This window comes from Spodoptera frugiperda, chromosome 9 (genome assembly GCF_023101765.2).
Source record: "Spodoptera frugiperda isolate SF20-4 chromosome 9, AGI-APGP_CSIRO_Sfru_2.0, whole genome shotgun sequence".
In the NCBI taxonomy this organism is placed as follows: Eukaryota; Metazoa; Arthropoda; class Insecta; order Lepidoptera; family Noctuidae; genus Spodoptera; species Spodoptera frugiperda.
The window spans coordinates 8,935,839-8,957,935 of NC_064220.1; the positions used below are offsets into that span (position 1 = coordinate 8,935,839).

Genomic DNA, 22,097 nt, shown 5'->3' on the forward strand with positions numbered 1-22,097 from the left:
CTGCTTTGTATCTGTCGGGCGGTAGAGGTCGCGCACGTGAGTATATAGGTGGTCCGGTTGTCTCGATGTGGTGCGTGACGTTATGTTTCACTGGAGTTTTCAATGACATAGGTCGCAGAACGTCTGGATACTTCTTCAGTAGGTCGTGATAGGCGTGATCACGGTTAACTGTGTAGACTGTTTCTTGATCGGAGCTGTTGATCTTGATTGTGTTTACACTGAGTTCGGTGACGCGGTCGATGAGTTTTCTTCGGTGTAAGTCGACTAGTAGTTTGTGATGTACTAGGAAGTCTGCGCCCAGTATTGATGTGTTGACGTCGGCTACGACGAAAGTCCATCTGAATCGTCTTCGCAGACCTAGGTTGAGCTCGAGTGTGCGCTCTCCGTAGGTGCGAATTTCGGTGCCGTTTGCTGCGAATAGTTTGTATGCTGTCTTCGCCGGCTTCGAATGTTTCTTGTTTCTTGCAGAAAGGACAGATATGTCGGCTCCCGTGTCGATTAGAAATTTTTCTCGTAAGTTAGTGTCGATAATACAGAGTCGGCGGCTTGTTTGGTTTACATCGACGCCCGCCAACGTAGATGTACTTTCTAGTTTTCCCGCTTCTTCGCACACGGTGGTTCGCATTTGCGTGCTTCGTCGCCGAATCGGTAGTGGTAGCGACACAACCAATTCGGGTCGCCAGGCTTGATGCTACTCTGCCCACGCTGTCTGGATCGTGATTGCGAGCGTGAACGGTTGCGATGTGGGAAGCGCGAGTAGCGGCGGTAGTTTCCCGCGCTTTGCTGATTCGTACGAAGTTCGGCGATTTCCAGGGAAAGTTTCTCTATTTGTTTCGATAGTAAGGCGAATTGTAAGTTTTCTTGACACGCTGTTGTGGTTGTTGAGACTGCGTTGATGGAAGTAGGCTCGAAGTGCTCCATCATTTTGTCAGCCATGGCGGCTAGCATTTCAAGTGACGACTCGGTGTTTACGGAGATTACGGCGCGTACTTGTGTAGGGAGTTGATTCAACCACATTACTTTGAGAGCTTCGTCGGACAGGAGTTTGCCGCTGAGGTCACGCATCTTGCGGAGTAGTTGACTGGGCTTCTGGTCGCCGAGCTCGAGACCACTGAGTAGTTTCTGTAGCTGGCGATGGTTAGATTCTTGGTACGTGGAGATTAGCCGTTCCTTTAGCGTACTGTACTTACCGGTAGCTGGGGGGTTCAGAATGATGTCGGCGATCTGTTCTAGGTCGCTGTTGCCGAGCAGTGGTACGACGAGGTTGAATTTCTGCTCCTCTCCTATCTTGCTGGCGGCGACGGCTGCCTCGAATTGCGCAAACCAGAGGCGGGGATTTTGCCGCCAAAATTGTGGCAATCTTGCGGGCAGGGATATCGTCGCCACGTCGCTCTTCACTGTGGTTACGCCGTGGGCGTCGCAGAATTCTTCGCTGGTAGCCATAATTTTCTTTCTTCAGACTGGCAGGGATTCGACGTCTTGATATTAATATTTTCCTTTTCCTGTGTTCTTTCTTCTCAGGAGGGTCACCAGTTTTGAGGGAGAGAGCAGGTTTCTTCTTGTTGAAATAAAACTCTTGAAGTCGTTTTTCGGAATGAATTTATTTGCCAAATGGCCCTACTAATAAATACAGCTACCGTAGCACACTTACATACTAAGTACACACCGAAATGCTTTTTGCAACCGACCAATAGCAGCGCAGGACCGATCGCGCGAGTTTGACATCGCGTCCGCGAGAGGGCGCCGTCGCTCGCTCGCGTCGCGTGGCCGCGGCGCCGCTTTAAAAGGCGCGCTCCCCGCGCCGCGTCCCTTTTGCTCCGGTACCGTCGACGTGTGCAGACGTGTCCAGTCTCCGCTCGTGCTATCTCGCTGTTCGTCGTGTCTTCGTGACTCCGTGTTCTTCGTGCTCAGCTTATGCTTGCTTGCTGCGTGTGTTGTGTGTCGCTTGCGCCATGCCGTGCTTCTGCATGTCTTGGTTCCAACAGCCGTCAATAGAAACTTAAACAAACGTCTTTTTCAAGACGAATTGCTTCCTGGTTTCTTGATAACAGAGAGAGTCAATTACAACACGTATCCAAACGTCTTTTTCAAGGCGACTTGCTTCCTGGTTTCTTGATAACAGAGAGAGTCAAAAATACAACATATCCAAACGTCTTTTTCAAGGCGACTTGCTTCACTGTTTCTTGATAACAGAGATAGTCAAAAACACAATATCCAAACGTCTTTTTCAAGACGATTTGCTTCACTGTTTCTCGTTAACATAGAAAGTCAAAACAAAGGTAATTGTTTGGTTCTTCACTGAGGTATGGTAAAGGTAAACTGGTTTTGCACGGAGGTACGGTATTGGTAATCTGGTTTTGACGAAGGTAACTGGTAATGTATCATGTCACTATAAGATAAACTGCACCGTGCAACGTGTCGGGGTCGAGACGGGAATAAGTTCAAGAACCTTTGTCCTTTACTTAGTACTCGTCTGCGCAAGCCTCGATACCTAGAATACTACACACTTTAATATCAGTGTGGGCGTGGATTGAATCGATCTCAGTCATCTTGTGAACTTGCAGGGCGTTGTTTAATAAACCACGAGCCCAAGTAGGGTTTAGCTCCCTATCTTCTTAGATGCTAGGAACATTATTTCAGCTAGTCTGCCGTATAGGTAGGTAACTGAGATAGTAGTTTAGTACGCTCATTTTTGTTATTGTTGTAATACCAACTTTAAATAACACGTGTTTAATTAAAAAATAAAAATGTATTTCTAGCATGGAATAATAACATTTATTTATGAGCCCGTCCATAATTTCCAGTTAACCGTTCGATGTAATTGAACTTGAAACTAGACCAGTTAGCCACACAGGGCAAGACAATCGTCGTTGCTATAACTGAGAATTTCAGAAACAGAAAGCAAATATCAAAGCAACCCGGGAATTGAACTCGGGAACCCTTGCTCTACAGTAGCACTGTGTTACCTCAACGAAGGCTTACATGCGTCGTTGGTCGAGTAGTCGTAAAAACAAGTGTCAAGCAATTTGTCTCAGGTTCGATTTCAGTAAAATATTCTGTGTAACAAATCTAATTTATGAAATATAAATGATACTCCCATTGAATTCGTTTAAACTTTCTCTCTATCAACAACATATCTCGTATTATCGTGCAAAACCTTTTTGTGCAAAACATATTCCATGACGTGACTGTCATTAATCCGTAATGTCCACCGCTGCTTACTCCTTCAGGGATAAAATGCGTAATGTTGTTTTTTGCATTCCATGATGACATTGATAGCAATACACCTCCATTTATTAGTTGGACTAAAAGTAAAGTTGGAGATAGTGTATAGGAGATGGTGTGTAAAAAATTGATGTTGCATTGAAAATGTTCGGCGCTGACAACCCCATCGGGAATTTATAGGCGTGATGTTATTTTAGCTTATTAACCAGGGAACAGTAAAAATTCAATCAAAAGCGACTTTCAGTGTTGTATGCACTTTATTATCATTAATATTACATCATGATTTAAACATTAATTTACATAATATAATAAATAAATGCTCACAATAATCAATATGAAGTCACGTTTAAAAAGCGAATGTTTATACTAAAGACAATCATAGAAATTAAACCTAATTTAACGAATCAGAAATTGGAATCAACATGTATCAAATAAAATGGATTCTAAACTTGAATAATAACAAATCTACGGTCCTAGTTTCCATACAGTAAATTGAATAGGAATCGTAAAATAGTGAGTTTCTTATCTATAAGCGATTCGAATATTTTTTTAAACATATCGAGTACATTGTTTTCATTATAATTATTAAATGAAACTATAATAAACTCATACTAGAGTCAAATAACATGAAATTAATAACTTTAAACCGTTGAATAGATCATCTTTCTTGTCATTTCACATAACAAATTTCGAGTTCATGACTCTTCGAAGGCATTTTTACATTCAACAACGACAACTCCAATTTGAAATTGTCTTTCAAAACTGGTATTTTTAACTAGTATCCAAGTTATAATGAGGTTAGGTGAATGAATGAAATGGTATAAATAGTTTGATGACAATGGACATAGAATTTGGTATACAAAATCCAATACTGGGAGGAATGTATCGATAATCTCAGGTTGAATGAACTTGGGTACTAAATATAATAAAAATATGGCCTCATCTCAGCTCTTACAAGTTTTCTAACAAACCTACTGGATGACGACTGATCGCGCATCTGTAACTTAACACTCCAAACACAACTCTTTAATTCAAACAATCAATCATTGAGTTAATAAAAAAACAAAAATTGTAAGGTGACTCCGGCAGTTGTTGGGTTGCAAAAAAGCATTCATAAAAGGACTGTTTACTTTATTATGCCATATCAAAAATTCTTGCCTTCTTGTCTCCCAACAAGCTACCAGTTTCACACTCGACGAGTATTGCATAAACATAGCAACCTCCTAACACAAACGAACACAAAAACTCAACACAAATCCAATATAAAAAAATACATACAAAATTAACTTATACAACTTGTTAATAGTAATACAATAAGATACCTATATACATCAATAATAGTTTTCAAATTGAATGAAAACTACATTGAACAATCATAGATACAAAACTAGAGTCAATGTATTCTCTATGGCTATTTAGCATCATTTCAATGGGGCTACTTTATTTTTGGTCACTAGATGGCGTTAAACTCCACCTCTCGATTTTCATCCAATGGGGAAATAGCTAGTGTCACACCATTGGACATTTAATATTTGACAGCTGCAGTGATTGGACAATATACCTGTTGCTACATTTGCGACATATAGTGACCAGAAACACGGTAGCCCCATTATTATTAATTAAACATTGATTATTGTATGGATTGGCTAAGGTATACGTATTACATATTAAATGGCTACTTCGTTATCATATTACAAATACTAACATTACATGCCGTTCAAGTAATTTTGTTTATACAATGAGAATTTAAGTTACTACACCACAGATTTTAGTACCATACGATTCTATAAAATTTTGTTCTAAACAATTGTATTAAACATTAAATAAAACAGAAAAACTTCCTTTATATTGAAGCAATCTATGTACTTCAGGGAAAGAAACATATTTTATAGTAAAATAAAATAATAGCAGTAATGTATATGCCTCTTAATCCTAGAAATGGAACGTGTATGGGGCACAACTGCTTAAAGTACAAAATACATGATTGTGATCAAAAACTGCGACACAGATTAACAAATGAACGTGTAACAAGCGAGCGAAATGTCGCGCTACTTTAACGAAGATATCCATATTTAGATATTACGTAGTTATGTCAACTAACTTGTTACGTATACAATACAGGATAACTAATCAAAGCTCTTCTAAAGTAGTCAGAGGGCTTAGTACGAGTTTCGTTCGGCTTTCTGATTGGCCAGCTCAAATGAACCTACCAATCAGAGCGCCGAACGCGCTCTCGTTTTGCAAACTCGTACTAACTGGTACTGTACTTTCTTGACAATATTATAAATATGTTTACATTCATGATTAATTCAAATAACGGTAAAAATATTATGGAAAATAAAACTGATTTAAAAATCTTCTTGTATCAAAGAATGTCCGTATCCTGTAGAATAAACTCTTTAAAATTGGTCTGGGACGAGGAAGCTAAGGTTTTTATGGTTTTGTTTCTAAGCACTCGCATTTGTTTACTACTCCGTGAAAGTGCAATGATAAGTGCAATCATGTGATGAACCACACTGTGAGATGATTTATAATATCTGTGAACATTATTATTATTATATTAATAATCAATGCGCCTACATTTGGCTCGGTAGTAAGTGGGCACCACATAAAGGTGGTGCAGAGAATTCCGTCATGTCTTTTCTCAATTTATCTTTGGGTATTTTGTTTCAGTTCGCTTTATCAACTGCACATAATTTAATTCATTTTCATACCTGTTACACACTTAATTTAACATCAAATATTAAGAATGTTGTATCAGCAAGATTATCCAAGTTTGATAATCTTTTCTGACCAACAAATGAAACTTCTATGGTTCAGAGAAAATGAGTTACTTGAGTTAAATTTTCAAACTGTTAGTAGTATTGTTAGTTTTTCCATTTGTTTATTTATTGGTGACTTAACATTGTATTCAACAATCACATACTTGAAACAATTTCATACAAATCGATTATTAATTACCTCGCCATAATAACAGTTAGCTAATTTCCTAAATTCTTGCTAATTCCACAATCAATTAAAATGCAATCAACAAATTAATTTAGCAAATTAGCAAACTATTACTATTAACACATTAAACGCCATGGGGGCAAAAGCGACTAACAGATTTTTGTTGGCAGTCAAAGTATGACTGAAAACATTGACCACATAACAATGTTCAAGATAGTCAATTTATATCCTAACCAAACAACAATTTGACCCTTACCGAGACACAAGTTCACAATACATGAAGCGTTATACCCTGTGCAAGGCGATACTGAAACTATATTGTCATGTTCACTCAGTAAGGGATCAATGGACGCTACCTCGGAACACGCATAGGCCTATTCTAACATTACATGAGATGAAACTAAAGAAATGAGATTTAAAACGTTCGAGTTATTTTAGGCAAGATGAAGAAGCTTTTGAAGTATATGAGAGTGTGTTATTAGTCGAATAGTTGATAGAAATCGACTATTTGTTTCGTTTTCACTCTACTAGTGTTGCGTTATAGGTGCTAGTAAGTCGATGACGTTTATGAGAGAGCTAACAAGTCCGTGTGTGGTGCGAGTGTGGCCTTATCTCTTGGAAGAGCTCTTGATTTGTTGCAGCTTCAGGCGTAAGGCGTCTACTTCGGCTTCGTTGCGTTGTGATAGCGTCTGTGTTGTGTGTAGCTGAAAAAAATAAATTTATCATCAGTTGTGTATAAAAATTAAGTCTGAAAATGACACAGGGCTGTAATTCGTGTTGCGAATGTGTCACCAGTAACGATTTGTGATTTCAAGCATTCTTAACAACATTAACACGAAACAAAAAGCCTAATTTACATGTTCGCACAATTATGCTGAGCATTCGGCTAACGATAGCTTCTTGATTTGTGTTTTTTGTTTTTATGGGCTTTATACATAATATTTTGTCACAACCGTTATTCAAAGCAGCCATTTTATGTATAAAATAGCAAATAAGATTCCCCGATTTTCAACTATGTTTAGGGTAGGATAGGTCTGGCATGGCCATTGTGTGACCAAAAGACCCTAAAAAATTTTTTAAATGAATAACAATAGGTTATAATACTCACATCAAGCTGTGGATCGATGCTGTGTGTTCGTGGCAATGTGTTCTCGTTGATGGAGTCGACTAGTGTTCGGTTGTCGCCTATCGGCGTGCGAGGCTGTGACGATGGTGATGACTCTGTCTTTAAACCCGCTTTGGCCTATCAACCAAACATTTATTTTTAGATGCTGCAGTCATATGAATGTATGGCGAACTTATCATAGAACATATTTTAAGAAAAACATTAACATAAAAGAATACAAACCTGCAAAGCTCGAAGTCTCTCTAAGAATATCACATGTGATTTTTCGTCGTTTTCATTACTTATGTCTGCAATAAAACAAAGAATGAATTATTAAAATGATAAACTTTAGTAGTGTAGCCAACAACCTTGACAGTTGTTACTTTATAATTGTGGGATTCCCAAAAACCCGTCTACAAGGTCTAATCTAGGATAAGTTGCAGTTACTATTGTATAATGCTAGCACACTGCACATACTACACTCCAGAGAGAGAGATACATACATACATAACCTCATGCCTGTCTCCTACAGTGGAAGGAAGGCAGTGACAATGGAACGCAAACACACTGTCATGCAGCGCTGGTCATAACTCCAATCAGCAATCATCCTTATTCCCTTTTCCCGTCAATAAGATCTTATACAGGGCTAAAATGTACTCATTACCTCAGGAGGGTACCGCCTCCAAAGAGTTACTCACCAATATTATCAGACTTGTAGTCGTGTTTGTATATGGGCATGGAGGCGAGCTTCCTCTGCTCGGCCACCTCGCGCAGCCCCCGCTCCACGTAGTTGCGGAAGTAGAACGACGAGCCTTGCATGAACGTCCAGATGTCTACTTCTGGGTGACGCTCCTGGTAAACCATGAATAAATGAATGTTATATGTGATATTATGTCCAAACCTTACAATGAATGTTACATTATAATATAAAAACAGACTGTACGTGCCCTCCGTGACGCTTATAAAGTCAAATACCAGAAAGACGAAATAAAAGAGTACACAGAGACGAAAGAAAGAAAACCTAGAAAGACGAAATTAAATAGTACACAATTAAAAAGAAGCAATTATTATTATTTATTTGATACTCAAAGATATTTGATGTAAATATTGTTGCTCATCAACATTCAACTGAAAGTCTGGCCTATTTGGAAGTCATAGGGGGAAGGAAGCCTACAGTCAGCAGGCGACGGCTTGTGGCTTATATGATGAAGATGACGATAACATCTCACTTACCCGCAAGTCATACAGCTGTGACAAGGCGTCCTTGTTATGCTCCTTGGTGCCGATCCTCTTGAGTATGAGCGCCAGTTCCTCGTGCACGGCCCGCGGCAGTCTGCCGGCCGCCAGCGCCGCGTTGTTTGGAGGTACCGATGCAAGTACTGAGCCACCGTTCAGGGCATCTGGCGTGTTCTCTTTCTTCTCGTCGAGTTTCAATTGCTACGATAGAAATTTGTTTTTTTATGATAATTATACTTTAAAAGTAAAGCTAAATTAGTTTTTTATGATATACTTTAAAAGTAGATACTATGTAGTGTTGTTAAATATTTTTATGGTATACAAAGCTGGTAAACGATTAGACGGATCACCTGATGGCAGGCAATCTCCGCCGCTTATGGACACCCGAAACACCAGAGGCGTTAAGGTGCGTTACCGGCCTTTTGGGGGTTAGGAATTTAAGGATTGTTGGTGAATCGGGGATTTTCTGTGAAACCTTGGAATCTCTCCGGTCTAGCCGGCCCACTCGTGCCGAAGAAATAAAGTGTTGTTTGACAATACTTTATAACATTTACCTTGAGCACTTTGAGTAGGTATGGATAGAGGTCAGATTCGTTGACGTCTGGTATCTGTGTGAGGTGGTTCGTGATGGAGCTTCCCTTCATTTTGACTAGAGTGTGCACCAGGGTTTTCACTGTCCTGTAACATTACAATGAAATAAAGTTTATTATACACCATACAAATAAAAACTAAATTGTAAAAGTTAAAAACTCTTATTGAAACGTATTTCTACCAACAACAAAGTTGATTTTTATTATGTAAATAATTTCACTGCCTAACGCTAGCACAGAATCTGTTATCAACCAATGTCTGGCACTTTATAAGATTTAAACTAAAATAAGCCCTTATTATGGCTAAATAAAGTAAATTATTATTTTCCCAAGTAATGTATGTACCTGTATGGTGTATCACTGATATCCGGATTCTTCTTCCAATAGCTATTAGGGTAGGCCTTATAGAACAGGTGTATTCTATACAACACTGCATCATAGTCGATGGAGTTCACGTCCCATGTGGAGATCATCTTCAGGGTCTTCCAGAAGCACTTGAGGAGCAGGTCTTGGTAGCGAGGGTACGCTGGGTCAGACACGCCGATAGATTCGTGGAGGAGAGACACTATTGCACTGTGAAAGAAAGGTGTAAATTAGTGGTATTTCATGAAAGAAGAAGAACTTTTTAGTTAACTTAAAAAATAAGTGCTTCTTTCTTCATATTTATTCAGTACATATGCTACAAAAACTAAGGAATACTAAAATAAATGAATACTAAAATAAATATAGAAGTCACATACAGAAGTTAAGTGTAAGTTACACCAAATAATAGGTGAAGAACCACATAGAACAAGATTGAGTAGACCGGTTCTCAACGAAGAATATGGCTCAAAATGATATTTCATTGAACGATAAAAGTTATAAAATTTTTTCAACAGTTTATGCTGATACTTACCACAAGAGCGGCGTCCTGGGCGAGTGTTCCAGCACCCTGACGCAGACGTTGTTGAGTATGCGCACGAGTCGCTCGGCGTCCTGCCCGGGCGCGGCGCCGGCGCCCGCGCCCAGCACCCGCAGCAGCTCCCCCACCAGCGAGCACAGCGCCGCCTCGCCCACGTGCGCCCCGCAACCTGCCGTCTCGTAGAACTGGGGAGGACATGACAAGTTATTATTGGAATCTTATGGTCTGACTGGCATTGTCTTGACTAATCTACCCAGTTTATGGGCCCTGTGGCATGACTGTACGGTGTGTAAATTTTTAATTAAGAAAATTTAATATAACTTTTAAGAAAATTAATTGTAATTTTGTTTGTAAATGGGGTAGTGTACTTTTCACCTTCATCATCATCATTCTATAAGGTTTTTTTCCCTTTGGGAAATCCCAGTCCCAATCCTAAAGGAAAGTGTTTATAAGTATAGATTTATAAACAATTTCATATTAATACAATACAATTTCATATTAATCCTTGAAGGCGGTTTCCGATTGGGGTGACGCCAACTTGGTCAAGTTCAACGCTACCAAAACCCAGGCGTGTCTATTCTCTGCCAAACGGAGTCAATTCCCGCTGGCTCCGACTTTCCGAAATGTGTCCGTTCCGGTAGCGGATCGTCTTGAGCTTCTGGGCGTAACTCTATCGCCAACGCTTAACTTCGGCTCTTATATAGAGTCGAAGGCGCATCTGGCTGGTAGGAAGTTGGGTATTCTCTCGAAGGTGAGACGGTACTTCACACCGAAACAACTGCTGAGCCTGTACCAAGCGCAGGTTCGGTCATGTATGGAGTACTGTTCTCACCTTTGGGACGGCTCGGCCAAATACCAGCTGGATGCGCTCGAACACATTGAAAGGCGTGCCAAGAGGCTCATCAATGACGATGCGCTTGTGGAGGCCCGGCTTCAAAGCCTTGAACACAGGCGCAAGGTCGCAAGCCTTTCCGTTTTTTACCGGATACATTTCGGAGAGTGTGCGGGGGAATTGCACAACTTGATTCCCCCTAGTCCTTTTCATCATCGAACCACAAGACAATCGGCGAGGCGTAACCGCTTCATGGTAGATATCCCACCCACTCGCACGAAGCGCTTCGCTTCAAGCTTCCTTGTGCGAACTGCTAGGGAGTGGAACTCCTTGCCGGAGTCTGTGTTTCCTGATGGGTATAACTTGGGTGTCTTCAAGGCCCGAGTGAATAGGTTGCTTATGGGCAGACGTGCTCCACCGTAGGCCGTATCATCACTTACCATCAGGTGAGATAGCGGCCAAACGTCGACCCATTAAATGTAAAAAAAAAAAAAAAAAAAAAAATACAAATCTATCAAATTTTGGATCATACAAAGAATATATTCGAGATAAATGTTACATTTAACTTGGTTGTCTAGTCAGCCCACACTAAGAATTCAATTTCATGTACCAAATACGTACCGTGGTGAGTGCACTGGCGAGGTACTTGTAGGCGGGCAGTGCGTCCTGCGGCGCGGCGGTCCGCAGCCGTCGGACCTGCGCCGCGATGGCCGTGACCAGGCGCGCCTCGTGCGGGGCCAGCGCGCCGCCGCGCCCCGATACTAACGCGCCCGATATTAGGGACAGGGCGCGGATCGCCGCCTGCAACACAATTTGTTATAGGTAAGGTCAAGTACATAATATAACCTTTACCGGAGGAGTAGGCAAAGGTGCACAAAATATAATAGAACATCTACAACTTAAGACATATCTAAACTGTTATTGACTAAAAGGAAGCAAGTTTGTATACCAGCATAAATACATATCATTTAGTACCACTACTTTTACTGTTATTTTTAAACTTCCAATAATAAATTACCAGATCTAAGAGTAAATTTTGAGACCCTTTGCTAAGATTTTCAATTGGGTACTATCCCCGGTCAAAAATAAATTATTACAAGTTTTCAATACAATAAAATATTAAAAAATAATCACACTCTCATTTTTCACACAAAATTTGATGAACTATTTAATTTTCGATTTTTTCTAGCTAAATTTCTAGACATAAGTCTGCTATTTGACGTCAAAAACTTATGACGTCATAACGCACTATTTCATACAAAATTCATAGAAAATATCGTTTTTAACGTTTCGAAAAAAGTATTGAATTTGACTAGTAGGAAAGTAGCCTATTCTTACTTATATAAATATACTCACATTCAAGTCGGGGCTGGCAATGGAGTGTATAGTATCGGCGAGCTGCGAGTCGTCGACGTGCGACGTGAGCGAGTGTGGCTGCGGGGTCACCAGGGGGTGCGGCCCGGGGTGCCGCGGGGGGGACAGCGGGACCATGCTGGGGGATTATAACATCATGTTAACTTATGCTACAAATGGAAATAATTAATAGCTTTCCTTTACTTATCTAACATTACTTAAGAATCACTCTAAGGTGGAGTCATTTATTCTTGAGCGGCTTTTACCAGTCGGTAAATTTTCAGTTAGCAAACAAGAGACGGAGCTATGTAGGTTGTATAGCTCCTTCCCTCTTGCATTGCTCAATGATCGACCATTCTGACACAATTGTAATAGCAGACTAAGGCCCCAGGTCTATCACAACAGACAATACTGAAGAAACAACTAAAATCCATTCTTTCGCCAACCCCAAAAAATTGGCAACGCAATTGTAACTCCTCTGGTGTTACGAGTGTCCAGGAACGGCGCCGATTGCTTACTATCAGATAATTAATCTACTTGTTTATCATCCTAATGCATAAAAACTAACTATAAGTTTAGAAAATATAATTAAACACAAATCTTACCTGGACCGAATAGGTGGTTGTGTATGTGTCATCTGTGGTCTAACACCGCCTGTAGGTATAGGCTCGTCGAGGAACTTGAGGTCTATTTCAGCTACATCTGGCTGTCTTAGTACTGGCACTGCTGCGTCTAGCTGCGCGATCAATTCCGGGTCGAGACCGAACGGACCGGTGATCACTTTCGGTTCTGGTGGAGCGCTGTGGGCGAGAAAATATTAATATTTAATCTTGTTTTCTCGTTATATATACCTAAAGAAGAGTTTTGAAGTTATGAGATATAGGTAAGCGTAGTATCGTTATCTTGGGCTGATCCGGAGCTGCGGACTACCTAGCGGGTTTACAGGGGCTCCGGCTCGAAAAGCAAGAGTAGGAACGGGGTGGCTTTTAGTCAGTAAGAGTCTGACACTCCCTTTTCCACTCCTGATTTTCCCCACTTAAAAAAAGTGTATAGTTATCTTAGGAATCGAGGCGAGCTAATCACAATATACTTACACAGGCAATGGTGCAGGCGCGGGAGGTTGTTCCTCTTCCTCCTCCTCATACTCCGCTGGAGTGGAGTCCACTGATATCACACGTCTAGGTTCTGGTTCCTATAGACAACGCAAGTTTGTAGGGCATGAATACAAGAGATGGGTATTTGACATGGATTTGTCTAAAATATGGTCTAGTTTAATATTATCTCTTTAAGACAATACGATTTATTACTTAAAGTAAGCGTCCACAGACCCGCATCGCACGCAATCAATACGACGTCATCAGTACGCATCGCATTTAGGCATTGCCGATGATGCGATCCGTACGATGCAGATCAGTGGACGCAGTTGTATGAGTTTCTGTACAAGACAAACTAAAGTATCCGTTGCGTGCGATGCGTACGATGTGCACGATGTGAGCCTGTGGACGCTTATCTTTAACAGAACTATCTTTTACATTTACAATAGAGAATCATCAAGAATATACTCTTTCATAGTGTTCTAGTTCTATTGACCGAATCTGTACATACCTCTTGTTGTATCTGCACAGGTTTGCCAGACGCCGTGAGTGGTACGAGCATAGACCGCCTCGACTCCGCGCTGCGAGATTTACCCGCTCGCTTTATACGCTCTTCCAGTAAGGATAGATCTTTGTCCGATATCTAGAAAGCAAATAATAAAAATTATAAACAGGGTTTAATTATAATGCTTACTTAACTGATTTTGGTTACTATGTGATTATAATAAGGTACAAAAAAGAGAATGATTACTAAATTATTTCTGGGAACATTATGTCCCAACAAATAGCACTAACTATTACCTATTTTGAACTCCACAAAGCTGATAGCGTCTGATTATAACGAAATCGCCATCACATCAAACAAAAACAGTATTTGTAGTTTTTAACCAAATGTATATCGTTTATCTCACGACTGGCTAAACTGATTTCGATGTAGTTTTCAGAAAACTGTTAACCTCTTTCTTTTTTTTTTATTTCAATATTAAGTTTATTAATTACCTGTCCAATCATCTTGTACACCTTTTCTCCCTCCAAGAAGTAAGCAGAAGCGACACAGTTGAGTGCGGCGGACCTGACGGCGTTGTCCCTGTCTCCGATGTGTCGCGCCAGTTCTTTCAGGGCCCCGCTACCACCGCTGCCCATCACCGTCGAACCGTATGTTTCTAGTAAGTGACCAATGCACTCTAGACATTCTGTGGAAGATATTTTGATGTTAGAATGCTGTTTGTCAATCACACTAATATTATAAATGTGAAAGTTTGTTTGTTTGGATGTTTCAGATGGTTGTTTGTCATTCACGCTGAAAATACTGAACGGATTTTGACGAAATTTAGTATTACAGGCAGGGTATGAACTGATTTGGGTAATAGGATACTTTTTATCCTACGGGAACGCGGGTGAAGCCGCTGGCAAAAGCTAGTAATAATATAAAATCAGACCTTTATACGACGGGGTAGACAGACGATATAATTATTTTTAAAGCAAGGCGCTAAGAATAATTTTGTCTTTTTAAACACAATTTTCACATACACAATATGTACCTAATAGTTCCTTTTTTACAAAACACTATAACTTCATCAACACTCTCTAAGCGCTCTATTGATAATGTGATAATAAATGCCTATTCTAAACTGATTAGCGAAACCATTTTCCTTCCTTTACCAAATGCTAATTGATATCATCTGTTATCATAATCATAGTACTCATAAATATTGTTTGTTATCTATTCGCAATCATTATTATAATTGTCTATCTATTACTATAGTAAATCTACTATACTAATACAGTAAATCTACTATACTGGTACAGTAAATCTACTATACTATAGTAAAAAATTATGTTTCTTCAACTTACCAGCTCTTTGCCTCGCGTTCTTAGACTTGAGTCCTTCCATCAAATACCCAAACAACTTGGTAACAGAATACACCACACAAATCTGCTTGAACAGAGACTTGACGCCGTTGCGCACCGTGTCCTTGGGGTCACCGACCTGTGGCCAAACAAATAACAACTTTATGTATAGGAGATAGAATATATTTTTATTTGTAGTGTTGTAGTGTTGCATGTATGGATTGTTAATCAGTACTTTAGATGTTAATTTATCTCTATTATCTGAGTACTATTATAGGAACAATTATTACTTCTAATCATTTTGTAGTAACAATACCTAATCAAGTGGAGTGGCTTAGATATTCTCAAGATCTAATAGTGATATTTATAGAATAAAGGATAGGCAGAGGTGGAAATGTTAGGTGTTAAACCCAGTTTTGATAGTTATCAAGTTTCATAATATATGAGGACCGAAAATAACAATCAGTCAACTTTCATTAATTTGAACCTCTCGGTCATTCAAAGTTTTCAAGAGATCCTTAGAAAATCTCTTTATATTTCGAAATACATTTTTATACACTTGGAAACTATAATGAAAATATATTGTTTTATTGCAACAAAAACATATTCAACAACATCTTACCTTCAAAACCAGATAAGGTATGAAACAGTTGGCCTCATACTCCGGCATGGTGTAGTCACTATCCATTAGATACGTGAACACGATGGAAAGGTACTCCAAGCCCTTGAGGATGACTGACGGGTTTGTGTCGAAGAACCTGAGGGTCAACCATTTGAGGACCAGGTCCAAATTGGCCATTAAAGCTTGGCCATTCTCGTGTAAGTCTTCTGATAAAGCTTCTATTGCTTTTAAGTGGTATCTGTGGAGAGAGGATTAATATTACATTCAGGTTGTTATTTATTTATGTAATTAATCTTTAATGTACACAATACAATTAAATAGTCGTACATAAGGTATTAATGAAAATCATCTGCTAACTGATTTAATATGGGATTCATGGTTTAAATAATTAGATTTGTATTCTTGACTAGCGATGCCCGCGGCTTGGCTAGCGTGACACACTGACGTAATTTAAAATTTAAAATCATTGTAACGAAATTGCATGGTCTATGCAACAAAATTCACAGATTTTTATACAAACCTGAAGTCATTATGGAACATATTAGCAACCAGTTGTTTGTTCAATCCAGCGGTCGCCATCTGCTCCTTTAGAAGTTCGAAGAACTCCTCGCGGGGAGTTGTGAAGTTCCATTTCAATACTGTGACAAAAAAAATCATCTTCAATAATAATAACTTTTAATTTTGATCCAGTTATTCAGGTGATGCATTCAAAGATTTTGTCAGTCAAAATATACACACATGCATGGAACTCGCAACAATGTCAATAAATATTTAGAATCTACAACTGTATCTTTAGTACGAGTTTTCTTTACGTTTAAAGTACATAATCGTAGCGAAAGCGCGTTCGGCGCTCTGTACCCTTAGTACGAGTTTCCTTTACGTTGAACGAAAACGAAACGAGAGCGCGTTCGGCGCTCTAGCCGATGCGAATAAATCAATCAATCATAAGGGCGGAATGTGCTCTCGTTTCGATTACTTTAAAACGTAAATCAAACTCGTACAAAGATTACTGATTGTCCGGCTCGAAAAATCCAACCAATCAGAGAGGTGAATACACGCACATTCGTTTTGATTTGACTTAACAAACTCATACTAAGGGTACAGATACTTATACCCATTTCACTCCAGCTTATACATTTTAAAACCAGGCATAAATTTACTTACTACAAGTACAAACAACACATCCATACACACGCGGACAGCAAACCAAATTAATTATACTTATAAAATACCTTTACATTATCTTATATGATGTTAAATCACCCAAACATACCCAATCCTCATTGCACGCAGAAAAAACGTATTTTGTATGAAGAAAATTATACCATAGAACGAATAACGAATGAAGAACAAAAAGGAGGTTTTATTGTTTGAAAAGTTTGTTCTAACCTTTGAGTTTTTGATCGTCAATGATACGTTGGTTCTTGGCGTTGTTGTTCGGTAGGAGGGGGGAGCAATCCTCGTCATCTTTCTTGCCGCGGCTTGACGCTGAAGCGGATTTTGCTGGTCCCTGTAAGAAATGATTATTGAGAAATGAAATAAAAATAACCGTGGCTTAATGCCTTTTTATGTGCTCGGTACATGTATGTTAGGAGTTAATAGAACGTAAGAGTATGTGTATTATTAAATATGGCTTCACTAGTGTATACCGACACCGGCTATCGGAGCGTGTCAAAAGACTAGTAAAATAAATTATAACTAAAATTATTTGCCAACAAAAGACTAGAACCTAGAAACACGAAAAAGTTGCAATTACAGAAAACATCGTTACAACTTTAAACCTAATGCAACTAAACTCAAAGTTTAATTTACCTTGTCTTAATTATTCCTACATAAAACACGTTTCTCGTTTATCCTTCTTACCTTGCCCTTAACAGCAGTGCCCTTCTTCTCAGCCTCCTTCTTGAGTGCACCAGCGGACTTGACGCCGCGTGGTTCCTCCTTCTTGCCCTTAGATGGCGGTAGCGGCTGTACTGGCAAGCTTGGACGAGCCTTGTCTAATGCTGCCTGTACTACTGTTTTGGAGCCAGGCTATAAAAGGAAAATGTGTTATTATATCTATGTTTATTTGTAGCCAGATAAACCTAAATCATGTATTCTTCAAGGTAGTTAGGTAAAAGATAATTTATTGTTGTTCTAACTGACTTTGTTATCCGTATTAGTAGCATGTAGGTATTGAAAGATTATCTTGAATGCTGATTTAAAATTAAGAAATTGTCTAGAAGTCATTGAAGATGGCCTATATTCAATAGTTGATGCTTGTGGCTGATAATAAAATGATGAAGATCTTTTTTCAATACCCAAGTGTAGCGTCTGATGATAAATAGAAATATTCTAATTTATTTGTCTTGATTTGTTAAATTAATGACGAGATAGAGAAAGAAAGATAGCTTTAAACTTTTTTCTAAACAAGTCTCTATACTTAGTTCCATGTACGTACCTTCAGCTTGTCGAGTTGTTTGTGCATGGCCTCGTACCCCAGATGCAGCATGAAGGGCAGCACGCAGTCGGCCGTGACCTTGCGCACGTCGGCCGCGCGGTCCTCCAGGCACGCGTACAGGATCGGCACGCATACCGTCAGCTCCTCGCGGGGGAACGACTTCGGGGGTACTGGAAGAAATATATACTATTTAGAACATTCATATTATAGGATACGCCTCGATGGTCGAGTGCTCGCAAATGCGACTGCCGAACAAGGGGTCTCGGGTTCGATTCCCGGGTCGGGCAAAGTATTACTGGGCTTTTTTCGGATTTTCGAAAATTTCTCGGTAGTAGCACGGAGTCTGGAATTGTGTCCAGGATATGGCAATAGGCTCACCCCCTATTACATGGGGCTTAAAACACAAATGGTGAAAAGTGGGTGTACATTGTATAGCGGCATTACGTGCCTTCGGGGATAAAAGGCATGAAGTTGTGTGTGTGGGTGTGTATTATAGGATATTAGGTGGTACATAGCGTTTCGCCTGTCTTCTTTGAGGTGGCAGACAGAGAGAAAATGAAAATTTTGGTGCACTTCGTTATTGTTCATTTGAAAAATAGATTTGAAAAATAACTGAATATAAACGTACCATTAGGCAGATGCTCAGCCAGCCACTGCAGCAGCGTAGCCCGGAGCAGTGGGCTGCCGGATTTGAGTGCGTCTAGGAGCATCTCCCCGTCGAGCGGGCAGTGCGCGCCCGCCTCGCGGCACCACGTCTCCACGCACGACACCGCCGCCGCGCGGATCCACTGCTTGCTGTCGCCGAACGCTGGTAAGATGAAATACATAGTATTATAACTGTGTAAATGGCCTATTCTATTGACTCACAAATTGAAATTCAAAACTAAATGCGAACAAAAGTGAATGTTTGTTTGATTGGAATTTTCCGATATTCCAGCATTATTGGCAAGCTATATCTGTGACCAGTAATGACTGACAATATCACTTTAAAAACTTATAATAAATCTAAAAAACCGGCCAAGTGCGAGTCGGACTCGCTCATGAAGGGTTCCGTAACAGCAAGTAGATGACATAATATAAAAGGTGTAAAATAACTTGGTTTTACATAGTGTTTGTATGAACGACAAAGATATATTTGCGGTTTTTGAAATTTTTTTATTTCTTAAATACTAATAATGATATCTTGTTCAAACCAATTTTCGTTGTTAGTTTCCATTAAAATCTACAGCATATATTTTTTTGGTTTTCTCACTCTCTTATTTTAAAAGTTAGAGGGGGAGGACACATTTTTCCACTTTGGAAGCGTCTAACTTTCAAACGATTGATTTTGACGAAAAGTGGTTTTAGGAACCTTAATGTCTTTTTTAAAGACCTATCCATAGACACCCATCACGGATACGTAAGCTGAAAAAAAATTTTTTTTGAATCAGTTCCATGTATGGAGTTCCCCCCTTAAATTTATTAATTTTTATTCAAAATTCTAATAGCGGTTACCGAAATACACCATCTTACAAAGTTTCAACTATGTAGGCCCAACAGTTTCGGAAATAAATGGCTGTGACATACGGACGGACGGACAGACAGACATGACGAATCTATAAGGGTTCCGATTTTTGCCATTTGGCTACGGAACCCTAAAAATGAACTGTGACATAACACAGGAATATGCAATTTAGTATCTTTTTGTATAAATAGAAAGAATCTTTCCTATTTCTAGTAATCATAACTTATATCAATAACTCCATAGCTATAAAATATACAGCTATGAAATGTATAGCTATAAGGTATAGAGTTAAGTAGATAGCTAAAGATTCTTCTTACCTTGGAAGAACGCAGGGAAGAAAGTCCTGACATGTGATTTACACTTGACTCCCATGGCAGAGGCTAATGCCTCACAGATCTGCAGAGCACTCTGCGCCAGTTTGGAGTTGGAGTCTAGTAGACGCGCTGACAATGCCGCCGGCAACTCGCCCAAAGATGGTTTGATAGGCGACGAGTTTGTTATTATTGCTTTCACTTTATCCAAAGCTTCGTTACGGACCTGAAGAAATATAAATAGTTGAAAGAAAGGTAAGCATTTATAAATATGTATTATACAAAATAATAAATAACACGAAGGTTCACATTTTCAATGTAAGGTCTACTATTCACCAGTTATTGAGTCCCATATCCCATGTCCCATGAGTCTGATGTAGACTTGGCTCTACACTATACTCAATTCCAGACTCCATGCCGTTATTATCAATTTTAAAAGAAATGAAAAGGACTAAAATTTATTGATATGTTTTTGCTCGATAGTCCTCAATTAACAGTCAATCGAAGAAAATAATGTGCAGTACTATGTAGTGACAAGACTCAGTTGAAATTAAGCGTAAATTCTCTTACATAGGTCCTATCAAAGATATCGATATAAGATTCTAAAAAGCCTTACCTTCCAGTTCTTGTCGTTGATCTCAGCAATGAGTGCCTCAGTGATGAGTGGCGCGATGTCGGTGCGCGGCCTGTTGTCGTCCACTACGACGGGCTCGTCCTCCGTCGCGTCCTCAAACGCTTCCTCTATGTCGTCCACTGACGCTTTACTTGCAGACTGGAGAGAAAATCATATGCTTAAAAAACCTTAGTCATTTAATGAGACACTTATTGTAAATTGTATTGTATATTGACATTGTTGTAGTTTGTCTATGTCTAGGAATGTTACGGACATGCGGCATAGCTGTTATAATGTCGCATTTGTAAAGAGGGTTGAAATTACCTAAAAGAGAATAATACAATATTATAATAGAGAATAATATAATTTTTGGCTTACCTACTGGACCTATTTCGCTCATTTAGCGTATATTGTCAGCCAAGATGATAACAAATATGTGGTATAAATTAAGACCTAAGAGATTTCTCCATACTGTATATTAATATTATTAATTACATTTTCCATATTTCTTACCTTACTAACAGTTCCCATCTGCCTTGTAGGCGTAGGTGGCGTGCTATTGGCATGTTTGTCTAACTCCAAGCTGATCAGTTGTTTAGTGGCTGGCTTCTCGCTGTCGAAGTGGTTGATCAGGGACGGACCCACATATAGAGACAGGATGCCAAGGAAGTTCACTGTCGATGTACGGACATTGGGGTTTGTGGCTGATAAAGCCTTCTTGCTGTGTGCGATTATTGCTTTGATGTTCATGCTGTAAAAAAATATTTATTATTAGGTCAATATCAAAAGATAACAAACTTAGATACGATTTCAAACTGTTCTATACTACTTTGGTTTTAGTTCCACAGGTGACCGGTAGAGGCGTTATAAAGTTTACGTCGTCGCTAGCGACTATCAACAAATACTATTGCTTCAAACTCATGGTAGAGGTACTGTTATGTAGCATTATTATCTACCAAAGCAAGTTTCAAATAATAAAGCCAATTGAGTAACGAAATTGTAATATTAGAATAATGATAATTATTACTAATAAACTTACTTGAACCCAAACTCCTTTATAGCATTGGCCATCCAGTTGAACATTTCCGATTGTACTTTAGGGTTCTTCTGTGAGTCCATGGCATAAGTGAGTCCTTCATTGAGCACATGTTCTATGCCACACGCTTCAGCTAACGAGGTCAGGCAGTCCGCACAGATTGATGCACAAGATGCTTCACCTAGTTTCGTTACTACGTCTTGAATAACGAAGTCCGCTGCTGTCCTGTAAGAGAAGAATTATGTGTAACTAGCTTCTGCCAGCGGCTTCACCCGCGTTCCCGTGTGATAAAAAGTATCCTATCAAGCCAATTCCAAGTCAGATCATACCCTGTCTGTATACTAAATTTCATCAAAATCCGTTCAGTACTTTTAGCGTGATTGACGGACAAACATCCAAACATAACAACAAACAAGCTCACATTTATAATATGTG

General features: G+C 39.4%; 2 protein-coding genes across 4 annotated transcripts in view; both read right to left on the reverse strand.

Annotated features, from left to right (window-relative positions):
- Window positions 1-691: 691 nt before the first annotated feature.
- LOC118271462 (uncharacterized) lies at window positions 692-1,443 on the reverse strand. The gene is made up of 2 exons (XM_050695715.1): window positions 867-1,443; window positions 692-783 (listed from the first exon to the last, which is right to left on the reverse strand). Exons 1-2 carry the CDS (start codon window positions 1,441-1,443, stop codon window positions 692-694), a joined length of 669 nt encoding a protein of 222 aa, XP_050551672.1.
- A 2,020-nt stretch (window positions 1,444-3,463) lies between these two features.
- LOC118270971 (protein mini spindles) overlaps window positions 3,464-22,097 on the reverse strand; it is a 32,315-nt gene continuing 13,681 nt past the window's right edge. For all 3 annotated transcript variants that reach the window (XM_050695910.1, XM_050695908.1, XM_050695909.1), the window contains exons 13-37: window positions 21,666-21,887; window positions 21,140-21,377; window positions 20,630-20,785; window positions 20,020-20,239; window positions 18,827-19,006; window positions 18,199-18,368; window positions 17,622-17,789; window positions 17,148-17,268; window positions 16,279-16,396; window positions 15,759-15,996; window positions 15,140-15,275; window positions 14,285-14,478; window positions 13,797-13,928; window positions 13,286-13,383; window positions 12,797-12,991; window positions 12,195-12,330; window positions 11,460-11,639; window positions 10,001-10,191; window positions 9,451-9,678; window positions 9,070-9,193; window positions 8,513-8,716; window positions 7,978-8,131; window positions 7,523-7,587; window positions 7,283-7,417; window positions 3,464-6,878 (exon numbers count right to left, since the gene is read on the reverse strand). In XM_050695910.1, coding sequence (XP_050551867.1) covers window positions 6,783-6,878; window positions 7,283-7,417; window positions 7,523-7,587; window positions 7,978-8,131; window positions 8,513-8,716; window positions 9,070-9,193; window positions 9,451-9,678; window positions 10,001-10,191; window positions 11,460-11,639; window positions 12,195-12,330; window positions 12,797-12,991; window positions 13,286-13,383; window positions 13,797-13,928; window positions 14,285-14,478; window positions 15,140-15,275; window positions 15,759-15,996; window positions 16,279-16,396; window positions 17,148-17,268; window positions 17,622-17,789; window positions 18,199-18,368; window positions 18,827-19,006; window positions 20,020-20,239; window positions 20,630-20,785; window positions 21,140-21,377; window positions 21,666-21,887 — 4,099 coding nt within the window. In that variant the 3' untranslated portion in view covers window positions 3,464-6,782. The remainder of the gene's footprint in view (window positions 6,879-7,282; window positions 7,418-7,522; window positions 7,588-7,977; window positions 8,132-8,512; window positions 8,717-9,069; window positions 9,194-9,450; window positions 9,679-10,000; window positions 10,192-11,459; window positions 11,640-12,194; window positions 12,331-12,796; window positions 12,992-13,285; window positions 13,384-13,796; window positions 13,929-14,284; window positions 14,479-15,139; window positions 15,276-15,758; window positions 15,997-16,278; window positions 16,397-17,147; window positions 17,269-17,621; window positions 17,790-18,198; window positions 18,369-18,826; window positions 19,007-20,019; window positions 20,240-20,629; window positions 20,786-21,139; window positions 21,378-21,665; window positions 21,888-22,097) is intronic.

Coding starts and splice junctions, on each gene's coding strand:
- LOC118271462 (XM_050695715.1), bottom strand. CDS start 1,443: ATGGCTACCAGCGAAGAATTCTGCGACGCCCACGGCGTAACCACAGTG. Junction 784..866: donor CTCAACAACCACAACAGCGT/GTCAAGAAAACT, acceptor CGTACGAATCAG/CAAAGCGCGGGAAACTACCG.